The sequence below is a fragment of the Dufourea novaeangliae genome, unplaced genomic scaffold (assembly GCF_001272555.1).
Source record: "Dufourea novaeangliae isolate 0120121106 unplaced genomic scaffold, ASM127255v1 scaffold235, whole genome shotgun sequence".
Lineage (NCBI taxonomy): Eukaryota > Metazoa > Arthropoda > Insecta > Hymenoptera > Halictidae > Dufourea > Dufourea novaeangliae.
In genome coordinates this window covers 241,985-254,613 of record NW_015374123.1, presented here as the reverse complement: position 1 = coordinate 254,613, position 12,629 = coordinate 241,985, and the positions used below count along the sequence as shown (strand labels likewise).

Genomic DNA, 12,629 nt, shown 5'->3' with positions numbered 1-12,629 from the left:
AGCTGGTGCCGTGAGCGCGAACAATGCTCATAAATTTTTTCCTATCGGTAGCAGACACGACTTCCGCCTTATCCCCATTGTCTGAGAACGCAGCCGAGGGTACACAGGATGGATCGACCATTGTTTCAGCTTAGTGGCGGAATCAAACACGGGAGACATTAATTATTTCGGCATTAATAGGCATTTCAAAGGAAGAGGAACGATAACCAAAATGTTCGAAATTGCAAGCAGCGATAAAGAGCAATGTGTTATGATTCGTGGTTGATTATTCGGGGTTTGGTGGGTATTTGCATGTGGTGTGCCGACTGAATACAATATCGCTCGTAGGACCATCCTTCTTCCTAAAAGGATAATACTTCGAATTTAATATAGCAATTGGATTAGTGCCCGAAAAGTGGGACCGAAGCCGGGCCCTCATGAAGTAGAGGAATCGATTGTAAATATAGAATCAACGCCGAACGTAGGAAAGGACAGCGAATGAAAGAGAAAGAAGTACGAGAATCAAGGGAAATCCCTCTTCAATGGTCGGGTTACCGACCGGGTGCCTGCGCTGTAGATTGCTTCGGGCACTAATCCAACTTTTATTGTAATTTACTTCATTAAAATTCAACAGTTAAGCAAAGAGTACAAAATTACAGTTACGGTGGTTTTCGAACTATGTGACTCTGATGTGGGTCACTAACGTCTGTTTAAATATTTCGTATGTGTCCTGTCGTGTGTCTCTTCATATGTTTCTATTTTTATAGAAAATTGACGCTAGGGGGCGGCGACATAACGAGCGATCACCAATAGGGGACCAGGTCTGATAATTAAAGAAAGAAAGAAATACTATTCTGCAGAGATTTGACAAAAGTAATGCGCTAAAACTAGTTGGGAATGGTTTGTATATGTATTGATTCCTGAAGTTTTCTTATATTGTAACAGTATAATGAATTACTGTTCCATCAATCCTGAACTTTGGTTCCATACTTTTGGCCAGTAATGTAAGTCTCGAATCGAAGCTTCCGGTGCTTCCTCGTTAGCCGTCTCCTCGGAGCTTTGCGGATACTACCCACCATGGTGATTGTGAGGTTTAATGGTACTACGAGAAGGCCCATACTGTGCAATGGGTCCCGGAGGGTTACGAGCCTAGCAGACCTGTTAATGACCGTGGCAAATCTCCAAGTTTACGATATGTCTATCGCTACTGAGCATGGAAGTCTGGACATTATAAGTGCATGTGTTCGTCAGAACTGTACAGCGAAGAAACAACTTCTATACCGCATTCAACGAGTCGAAAAAGTAACTATGAATACAGGATGGTGATGACAATTTAGGTGCGGCAGGGCTAGCGACAGTTTCCAACCATCAACTGAGCTTAACACATCAATTTTTGGTTATTTTTACTGACTCGTCCAGTTGGACGAACCATAGGGCTCACATTCCTCCAAATTGGTTTGGAAGTAATTGAGCATAACGACTGGTTGTGTTCTCTCAGAAATAGCCCGTCCCGATCGCCAGATGTCCTAACACACTGAATGAACGATTCTGTGGGTATCGACGGTTGAAGAACAAAAAACCGACGGTAGACGTTTCGGTTTCTTTGAAGTACACGCACCTACAGCAAAGGGACGATCTCGAATTGTGAAAGCGGTAAAACAAGACATTAGCTTTATAGAGTGGAAAGAAAAGGAGGAGGACGGGGAGGCGGCCGCGGACTTGGACCTTCTCCAAACCCACAGGAACTCCCTGTTGTTGGATCTACTCGTTCGAAACCAAGATTTTAAACTCGACAACAAACTGCCGTAAACTGGGACGCAACGATTTCGCTTGCCGGTCTCCTGTGTTCACTCGTTCGTTATTAACGTTTCAGGACTTCCAGGGCATTCGGTGCTTTATCCCGTGCTGTTTCGCTCCCTCCATTTTTATCCATCCCTTTATCTCTGTTTCTTTGTCTACGGCGACGGATGTGTATTTTATTGCACGTAAAAGTGAACCTGTAACGCCACTGATATATGCAACAGAATAACAGTTTCCTTTTTTGCTTTCCGTTTTTACGGTCCAACTTTTGTGTCTTCCTCGCATGCCTTCGTTAATTCCGTGCCAACGCGGCCAGGTTGTTTAATGTTGCTATTTTTTTACCAAGAGTAACACCGTCGCGCTGTTTGTTAATTTTCTATGTTTAACGTTATTCACGCCACTTGCACCGAATGCACGGAAATTCTTCGTTTCGATGTTATTGGATGCAAATTTTGTTCAGAACGGAAGTCGATGTGATAAGCTAATATTCGGTATGTCGACGACGCTATTCGAACTTTTTATACCGTTCTGAATACATATGCATGATGTTTCGTGTATTTAAAGAATACTGGTATTAATATGTTCCAATCGATGTCAATATATTTGTCGGACAACCGTACGTTTGTAGCAACTCAAACTTTTGTTTCGCGTTGCTTATTGCGCATCCTTTATAATAATTAGTTCTGACTCTAAAATGTACAAATATGAGTCATCAACCTTTCCACTTTTAAGGTGAAACTCCGAAATATACAATATTGTTGAATACCAGGCCAAAAAGGCAGAGATATAGACTAAAAATACGAGACGCTTAGCTGTTGTACAAGTTAGACAGTTTAAGTCACCATGGTTCATTAGATCGATCGAATCTCCGCACAAATTAATTTATTTTTGTAACCTGTATTGTTAATCGAAACTACCAAAATATATTGTATTATTAACTCTCCGTAGGCAATGTGGGCCGTTGATGACCCAGATGAATACCTATTTTCCCGGAGTTTCCTTACACTTTTTATTTTATTGAAAAGAGTTCTAAACATTTGACTTGACGAATGATTGCATAATGTAGTAGATACTTTCATAAGTACCATCGGATTTTTTCAGATTTTTTGAAAACTGAAAACAGTAAAAATATTTAGCTTGGGTATGAACGTCTCAGTTTACCCACGGAGTGAGAAAAAATATGTTTCCCCACGAAGAGGTAATATACAATCGGTCTATTACTTTCCCATCCAAGTTACAAACGTATTATCCCTAAAATACATTATGAATATTGTAATATCATGATAATAAAATAAATCAAGCATCCTATATATGATTATTAAAAATCTATTTCTAACATATTTTTCAGGCGATTAAGAAAAATGAAACACAGGTACGTTATAGATTGCAAATAAACTTATGGTCAGTCCTTTAAGGAGAAATCCACACATTTGGATTGATAGAATTATGCTGAACAAGCTCGCAACAAAATTATTTTAAAGCTTAAAAAATAATGTCAAAAATAATGTCTTGTTAGTATACACACGAATGCCAGTGATTCCACACTCGACTCTGAAAAGCTCATATGCGCGCAAATTTCTCCTCTCGTCGAGTGGAACATAAAAATTAAAAAGTCAATTATCATAAATTCAGACTTAAATGTAATTTTGTGTAAAGTCTCTTGTGACAGACATTCATTATTCAAAAGTGTAGGTCTATGTGTGAAAAGGGTGAGCATCTTGTTTATAACAATATCATTAAATATCCTGTTTTTCATTATCAGTATTTACTGTCTGTTGTGCTATTCTTTCATACTGGCACCTTCGTTAATTCTGCCCCAGTGTCACCAAGTCTCTTAATTTTACTATCTTTTACGCGAATGAACAGTGTTCCGCTGTTCGTTAATTAATCTGTACCCTTAACGCTGTTTGAATAATTTGAATAGAATGAACGTTTTATTTGTACAAGCTTTGAAACGCGTGGATTGTACACACCGCTGACCATGCTGCCGTAATTACTGAAACATGGAAATGGGTGACATAACCCATCTGGAGTCTCATCCTATATAATTAGTACAAAAAAATGTACATAGTCGTCCTAATACGTATAGGTCATTGAGCTTTGGGAACATATTCTACTCACCATAATACTAGCTCTGATCAAAAAGTTCGAAGAGTTTGTGTATCATCATTTACTATTAATCTGAACAATAATTCCATAGGATTACCTTCAAAGTAATTTTCTTCTGACATTATACAAATTTAAAATCTTTTTTTTTCCAATTTTTGTTATTGTCCCTCGCATGGCGAAACGTCGTCCTTTTAGCATTCGTTTAAGTCGAGGGAAGAAGATGACAATTTCCTAAAATTAATTGTAACTGGGGACAAAACAGTAATAATGGAGACGAAGCAGTAATCGACCCAGTGGGTGAAGAATTTTGAGCTACGTCCGAAGAAATGTCAAATCCACTGGCTCAATTGCTGATTCGTGCGCACATCGTAACCACTTACCCATGTTTCGTTCCCAGTTAATATTAATTTTACGTAGAATGCATCAATGATCCATCTTTGATCAGCATGTTACGAGCAATAGAAGTAGGATCGTTTTTCTGAATTGAAATAACCCACCTGTGACAGCTCTATTAGAAATCATAAAAAGCATTTGTGGCGACCGTCACAAAATTAATAAAAACATTGTAGTTTGAGATTTCTTTCGGTCTTGATCAAATTCACCCCCTTCTGTTGGTTTTGCTTATTACGATTTTACTTACGTATCGTACCAAACACGATGTACATCTGTGTACATGTTTGCAGTAGGTTAAAGTGAATTTTCATGCTCTCAATTGTTGACGCGCTGGTCGACTGTATTTTTAGAGGAGCTGACACGTTTACCAACAGCAAACTTTCATGCAGATATTCTCAATTTTCTGTTCACACAAATTCTTTTAAAACAGCATATTACGGAAATTGCTTTTCATCGAAAGATACCTTTATTTTACACGTATTCAATTTTTCCATAAATGTCACGATTGTAATGTGAAAAATATATTAATTAAAATAACATACTACGGAAATTGCACTCAATCGAAAGATATCTTTGTTTTACAAGTATTCATTTTTCTCATAAGTGTCAAGATTATAATGCGTAGTAATATACTAATCAAATGATTTAAATATTCAAAATTTGTAAATAATTCTCGGTGACACGACTTCTTCAATTACGGCCTCATATCTTCGGACATTGTCGTAATACGAGTCCTGGAAAGTTATTCTGATCATCAAAGTACGTCAATCCGATATGCAACAGCCACACAAAGGGTTTTTGTTTTCGAATCTGGGTAATCACACAAATGGACCATGCAGGCAACATTATTGTGCGCGCGTAGTCAGGCTAGTTCGAACAATGCGTGCATAATATCAGCGTCCTGAATATGTTAACACTAAACGCTAATGAAAATAATATTTCAACCAGGAAACGGCTGACGGTAAAAACAAGTACATCATGAAGACAAGTTTTAATTTAAGTTTATTTTGTGACTGTATTAATGGAAGTGATATACGTAATATTTAATACAGTAATATATTATGTACTATTTCTGAACCCCAGAGCCAGAATGTATTAAGTCACACTTTTCAAACTTTAGAGGGGAGCAAGTCAAAGGTGCAAAAGACTTGTAAGTTTGGAACCGTTCTAACTATTGAATGGATTTAAGACAAGTCTCTATTTGTACAAATTGTAAACTTTGTCATAATTCTCCTATGTAATGGACTTTACAATATTTGGCTCGAAACAAAATATGAAGTCAATATCATTTTTAGATCATTATATTAAAAACTAACGACTCAGAATGAAATAAATTTTACCATCGGCAAGAGGGAAATATTTAATACAGGAAACATGTAAAATGTCATTTTTTTAAAAAGAGGACTTAACACATTCTGATTCAGGGGTCCAGATTTATTTCTCAAAGAGTAAGCTAAGAAATTTGTTAAAAACACACAAAGCATTATTATGAAAAAAATAGTGATTGATGATATTTTATTAATGTATTAACCTTCAGAAGGCGAATGGTGTGGGACGGATTTGGCAGACGAATACAGGGTCATTTTGATTTCTAGTCAAATTTATATTGTACACAGGTTTCAAGAAGGAATTGTGCATATAATTTTATACATATTTTCAAAAAATTACTCTGTTTTAAATTTGTTCAAACTGATATATGGTTAACTAAAAACGATACAAAGTTTCTATGAACTTCTTTTCGATATCTTTTGTAGTTCACGAATTACAAGAGAATGAGTACAAATAATGCTTCGAGTAAAAAGGGTGGTTTCTCCTTTAAACTCTTAAAATACCAGCAACCAAGTACACCGAAATTATTAGGTTAGCCCAAAAACAATTGAGCAAAGTTATAGAAAAATTATAAATAAAAATTATAATTAAAAGTATTATAAACAAGTCATGTATATCGAACGAAGACCCTTTTAGCATACGGTTCAAAATATCTTTTATACTTTGATTTCCTTTCTTTAAATTAAAAGTACATGCTGCAGTGGTCTTTTCTTAAGATGTCTGAAAGAAGAATAGACAAAAATTTTTGGCATCATTCTATAATATTTCAAATATTAAATTTAACTTTGTGTCGTCCGTGACCTCTCAGTGTCGCGTACGCTCTAAAAAGCAAGTACCGGTCTACGGTTAATTACTTCGTAAAAATCTGCATTTGCATAAACTTCTGCAGTCTACTCGTAACTTAATGTAAAATCTTCCAAGAAGTATCAACCACTTTCTCAAAGAAAATGGATTAAACTCTTGTACACAGGAAATTCGACGGAAGCATGTTACAAGTTACGTGGGCCAATCAGGGCTGGATCAGACGCATAGAAAGTAGAATAATCAGAGTAAAATCCGACACGCCAGCTGCATCCGCCACGTCAAATTTCGCGGCCTGATCGTGAACGAGTGAATGTCGTTGCGCCATTAAAGTGACGGCGGAGAGATGGATACGTGACATGTGACATGAAATGTTGATAAGAAGAAGGAAACGACGCGGAAGCCAGAACGACGAATAACGGGAAATCGAAGTGGAAAAGCTAGGCAGTAACTCCTCCCTCTGAAGGAAGAATAACCGTCGACGCAACAGAATGGAAATTCCTTAGTTTTCCGCTGATCCAACCGATTTTTATACTTTGTGCATTCCATTTGTGTTGCCATTTTTTGGGGGGGTTGGGAGGGATAAGTGTTACAATTTTCACGAAGTCCTCCACATTTTTAACATAACTGGCTTATGTTTCTTATTTAAATAGTTTCGATTGAATGTACAGTGTCCCCCACGAAGTCTGTCCACCTGAAATATATTTGTTATTTCGTACAATATGCCAAAATGTTACTGATAAATTTTGTAGGATTTAAAGAAATATATAATATCTGGACTCCAGAGCCAGAGGGTAATGTTACACTGTTTAAACTTTAAGGAAGAGTCAATCAAAGGTGCGAAAACCTTGTAACTGTGGGATCGTTTAGTAAAAATTGAGCGAGAAGCAATCGCTATCTTTGAACTATTGAATGGATTTTAGACAAGTCTTTATATGTAGAAATGATGAAATTTGTATTAATTGCAGGACTTTACACTGTTTTAAAAATATAAACTTAATATCATTTTTAGACTATTATGTACCTATATTAGAAACTAGATGACTTAGAAAGAAATAACTTTTACCATCGGAATTGATGCGGGAAACATGTATAATATCATTTTTTTTTAAAGTGGACTTAATTCTGGCTCTGGGGTAAAGATATGGTAATAATTATTTCTTGACAGGTGGATGCATAGAGGAGATATTATTTTCTTAAATGGAATATCCAATCTTTTATGCGTGATTTCGACAGAATAGCAAATTCTGAGTATATGAATTCAAAGCTAAATATTCGAACACATTTCATAACGAAATTATTAGGATGAACGAAACTGAAATATCTCAAGAACGGTAAGTATTATGATAAATGTAGATGAAAAGTAATGCACAACTACAGAATGATGATTAACAAATAATAGAATTGTTAATGTGGAAAAGACAGACAGAGGGAAGAATAACTTGATAAGAACGTAGTGTTATCATATGAATAAAAAATTTCCCGGTTTCCAATCGTTTCTGTAGTATATGTTCTAATCTAAAGTTCTCAAAATAGCTATTGTGCTTCCAAATGTTATGAAATTTTTAGTAAAATATTCTATAATATGCATAATATTATACAACCAGTAATTTCAAACTTTAACGTCATGGCTGCTCCGACTAACCTTAAATCTGGGGGAATGACTTAATCTTCCCATAATCTGGCGTGGACGTTAATATACGGGATGTGGCCATAATGAAGGTATGTTGAAATTTTGTCTGATATATAGGGAGTTCCGTTATGAAATCCATTATCTTCATTAACATAATAACAACTTATTCTGAATTAAAAAGCTCATACGGACTATTATAGCTCCATCTCAGTTCGTAAAAATCGTAGCAAAAGTACAATAGTGCAGGTATATTTTTGTAAATTAAGATTATTTTTATCGATTTCACATCTTTTTATTCGCAAATGCCAATAATTTTTCCTAATTCTTTTGATGCTGAAAATGTCCTATACATTCTGGATCTGACATTTTAGTTATTAATATAAATATTATTTAAGTTCGGTGTGTAGCAGAGTTGGGCATTATCTAGACAAAAAGTTATTTCAACAACGATTCGAATAAAATACATTTTATCCGTTATTCGAAGATTCAAATAATCCGGGTTATACTTATTCGACAAACAACGAATAAATGAATTTATTCGATGAGAATTTATCCGACGAATAAAGATACCTTTTTTAATTTTCAATTTATTTTGCCACACGGAATCAGATCTCATACCCGATGTCACCATTATTATGATCACGGTCGGTATTTTAATTTAACAAAATTTTTAAGTGGCCCGAAACTTACAAAAACCGGAAATCACTTTAAACTTTCATAAATTGAACTCAAAAATACTAGAGGAAGTTTGAAGATTCTTTGAACACTTACCTTATCGAGACGAGTATCATGGCGAATATCAGGTACTTTCCAAGCAGCGGCACGACCAGCGACGTAGGTGGAATGATCTCAACGACTAGCAGAAAGAACACGTGAAGACTGATGAGAATCGAGATGGAGAGCGTGACCTGTAATCAGAAATTATCCCATTGAGAAGCTTCAGCCTAAATTATTCGAAGCCTTAGGTCATTTATAATACGATTTCCTTGCACAGTACCGCAGTCTTTATAAGGCTATCAAAGAATTTTACATTTTGCACTTATTTGAGTAATACAATCATTTTTAACATATACAGTGTTCGATTAATGAAATTGAAACATTAACACTAGCAGCGAAATATTTAGAATTATTGAACATACATTGTTTTCATGTATTATTAATCGATAACTTTAAATTCGTTGCTTTCGATTCAATTTACTTTTGTTCACTCTGCTATATAATATATGTAATATATAACTATGTGATGTATCTGGTTAAATTCTGGCTAGGTATATGTTAAGATAGGGTTGTACTTCGGTCAGGTCTTGGGTTTGTCAGGATAAAGTTTGGATTAGTCTTGGATTCAATCTACAATATTATGTCTTCCAAGGAAATGTCGATAATCCGAAAATTTCCAACCTTTTGGAACTGAGATTGTAGAGAACCTCGATAAAACGGTCACACAATTTTAGTTCTGTGCTCATTCTTCTATTTAGTATACAAACACAACTTCTAGATAAATATGTGCCTCCATATTTCCGCGTATACCCAGAGGACTCTAACAAAAATTGAATGGGGTTTTTTACTCTGTCAAGATTGGTAATGAAATTTGTTTAAAGTTCGTGACTCAAATGAAGAAACACTTCTAATTACGTTTATTTTAAAAATTGCTCATCTTTTTCGAGTGTCGCATGAGACGTGCATTTTGGAAATGGTGCGAGTCCAAACTTTCGAAAATATAATGGTATACTTGTTATTGTTACGAATAAATGCAAGTTAGAAATGAAGAAAAAGTGAACTTACACCACTTTCAAAGTAAACGACTCATACACATACGTAACACTGAATGTTCATATGTGAAGTCTATAATTTCGGCATTAGTAGGTTACATATCTGGACCACACAGCCAAAATGTGTCATCTTTCCCTTTTCAAACTTTAGACGAGTGCAGATCAAAGGTCCAAAAACCTTGTAACTTTGGAACCGTGCAGTGAAAATTCAACAAGAAACAATCGCTGCCTTCGAACTATTGAACAGACTTAAGACATGTCTCGATATGTAGAAATGACATACATTGCATTAAGTCCATTATGTGATGGACTTTACACTGTTTGGCTCGGAACAAGATTTGGGTTTAATATCATTTATATATATCATATTAAAAATTAACAACTTAGGTAAAGAATGAAAAATTTGACACGGGGAACATGTAAAATGTAATTTCTTTTGAAAAGTGGACTTAAGGAATTAGGCCCCTGAGGCTGTAAAATCATTCATAAATTTGACTATTCATTACGGGTAAATAAATTGCTTTATGAAAAATCTGTTTAGAGGATCTTATTATACATATAGTGAAGAGTGCAAAAATATTTTTTCTTTTCTACGTATAAAATGGTGGCATAATTGCCGAACTACCCATTTTTTTTTACCGAACCCAGTTTTTGTTTGCAATCCAAACGATGTACAATTCAGCCACACGGTTTATCCTAGTACAAAACGAAAAGAGTCTTCGTTACTTATACATATATACGAAAGACTGTTGAACTTTGTAGGAGTTTTTCAAGATGGTGGCTATTTTAACAAAACTTGGCATTTCTGCCTTAAAATTTACGTATAAAAATATTAATTATAAAAAGAGTTTTCAATATTTTGTAAAATTCTTACGTAATTCACAGCAAAATGTATTAAAGATTATTTAGTGAGAGTTTCAAGTGAATCAGATAAAATCTTTCAAAGTTATGTTGTATACCGTTTTTAAAAATGCTATTTTGAGAGAAACGCGTTTAAAGACCGGCTAGAGTCGCTTGGTGGCACGGGGAAACACTTCACTAAACCAGCTCTAACAGCACACCAGCGTTGAAATTTTGCTCTAAAACCATTTGTATCATATTTCTATGACTAGAAGCTAATGATTTAAGCAAAAAAAAAAATAAATATGGGGAGTACAAATTAGTTCGGTCCGTTTTTTTGTGGTGAAAAATGCATTTATTTCGAGAACAAAATGAATTAACAGATTAATCAAAGTATTGTCCATCGCTGTTTACTACTTTTTCCCACCTCTCAGGCAATTTTCGAATTCCATCTCGAAAAAATATCTCGTCTTTTGAGGCGATCCAAGTTACAAGCCAATTTTCTATTTCTGCGAAAGAAGTGAATCTGTGACCTGCCAAATCGTGCTGCATCCGTCGGAACAACCAGTAATCAGAAGGAGCAATGTCCGGCGAGTACGGCGGGTGCGGTAAAATATCCCACTTGAGCGTTTCCAAATAATTTTTCACAACTTTTGCGACACGAGGCCGAGCGTTATCATGCAGAAGAATGACTTTGTCATGTCTCTGATCGTATTCCGGTCGTTTTTGTCGTAATGCACGGCTCAAACGAATCAATTGCAGCCTATACCGATGGCCCGTAATGGAATCGCCAGGTTGTAGCAGCTCATAGTATACAACACCCTTTTGATCCCACCAGATACACAGCAGGACCTTCGAACCATGAATATTCGGTTTAGGTGTTGATGTTGAGGTCGATAGCAATGATTGACCTGGCATAGCGTAGTATTTTTTCTTCTTGGGGTTATCGTAGAATATCCATTTCTCATCCCCAGTCACAATCCGATGTAAAAAACCCTTTCTTTGTTGCCTTTGAATCAGCTGCTCGCAAGTGAAAAATCGCCTTTCAATGTCTCTCTGTTTCAGTTCATACGGCACCCAATTGCCTTGCTTGTGAATCATTCCCATGGATTTCAATCGTACGGAAACTGCTTGTTGGGTAACTCCCAATGATTCTGCAAGCTCCTCTTGAGTTTGACTCGGATCTTCATCGAGTAATGCCTCCAATTGTTTGTCTTCGAATTTTTTTGGCTGTCCAGAGCGAGGCTTGTCTTCAACGCTAAAATCACCATTCTTAAAGCGTCGAAACCATTCCCTACATGATTTATCAGTTGGAGCATTGTCACCATAGACTTCAACAAGCATTCGATGAGCTTCAGCTGCACTTTTCTTCCAATTAAAGCAGAAAACTAAAACCTACCGGAAATGCTGCTTAGTTAACACAAAATTTGACATATTCAACACAGTAAAAAACAGTGGTATTAAATGAAACTCAAAGCAATATAAACTGAATGTTATTGGCAGATATCTAACCTCTCAGAAACAATTGAAATCAGTTGTCACTATGAAACAGTCATAACAGCCAGAGCTATCTTTTGAAAACGGACCGAACTAATTTGTGCTCCCATAAATAAATAAGTAAGCAGATTTTTTTTAACCACACATTTTTTTACTCATTTCATACACTTTGGCTCTGTACCCAATGGCTATTGTTCACTACAGACAAACTCTTTCAACCCAGTGAAGCGTTGAATTGCTTGACATTTCTTCACTTAAGAAGTTAAACGTTTCCACACTTCCCCGTTAGGACGAACGATTCCACGTCTCCGTCCCTAGTCTCAAGAGAGCTTCGGCCCACTAATTACTGTTCGATCAACGATCGTTTCGGACTAATCACCGTGATTAACCCAGCCAAGGAATGCGGTACGGAAAGGGGTGAACAAGCCCCGCCCCTCCGTCGATAGTTCCCCTTAATAACCGGTCGATTTACAAATGCG

General features: G+C 36.1%; 1 protein-coding gene across 5 annotated transcripts in view; it reads right to left on the bottom strand.

The window, feature by feature from the left end:
• The window catches only part of LOC107191215 (acetylcholine receptor subunit alpha-like), a 224,932-nt gene that overhangs the window by 23,291 nt on the left and 189,012 nt on the right, over positions 1-12,629 (bottom strand). For all 5 annotated transcript variants that reach the window (XM_015580198.1, XM_015580199.1, XM_015580202.1 and 2 more), the window contains exon 7: positions 8,816-8,952. In XM_015580198.1, the coding sequence (XP_015435684.1) occupies positions 8,816-8,952 (137 nt within the window). The remainder of the gene's footprint in view (positions 1-8,815; positions 8,953-12,629) is intronic.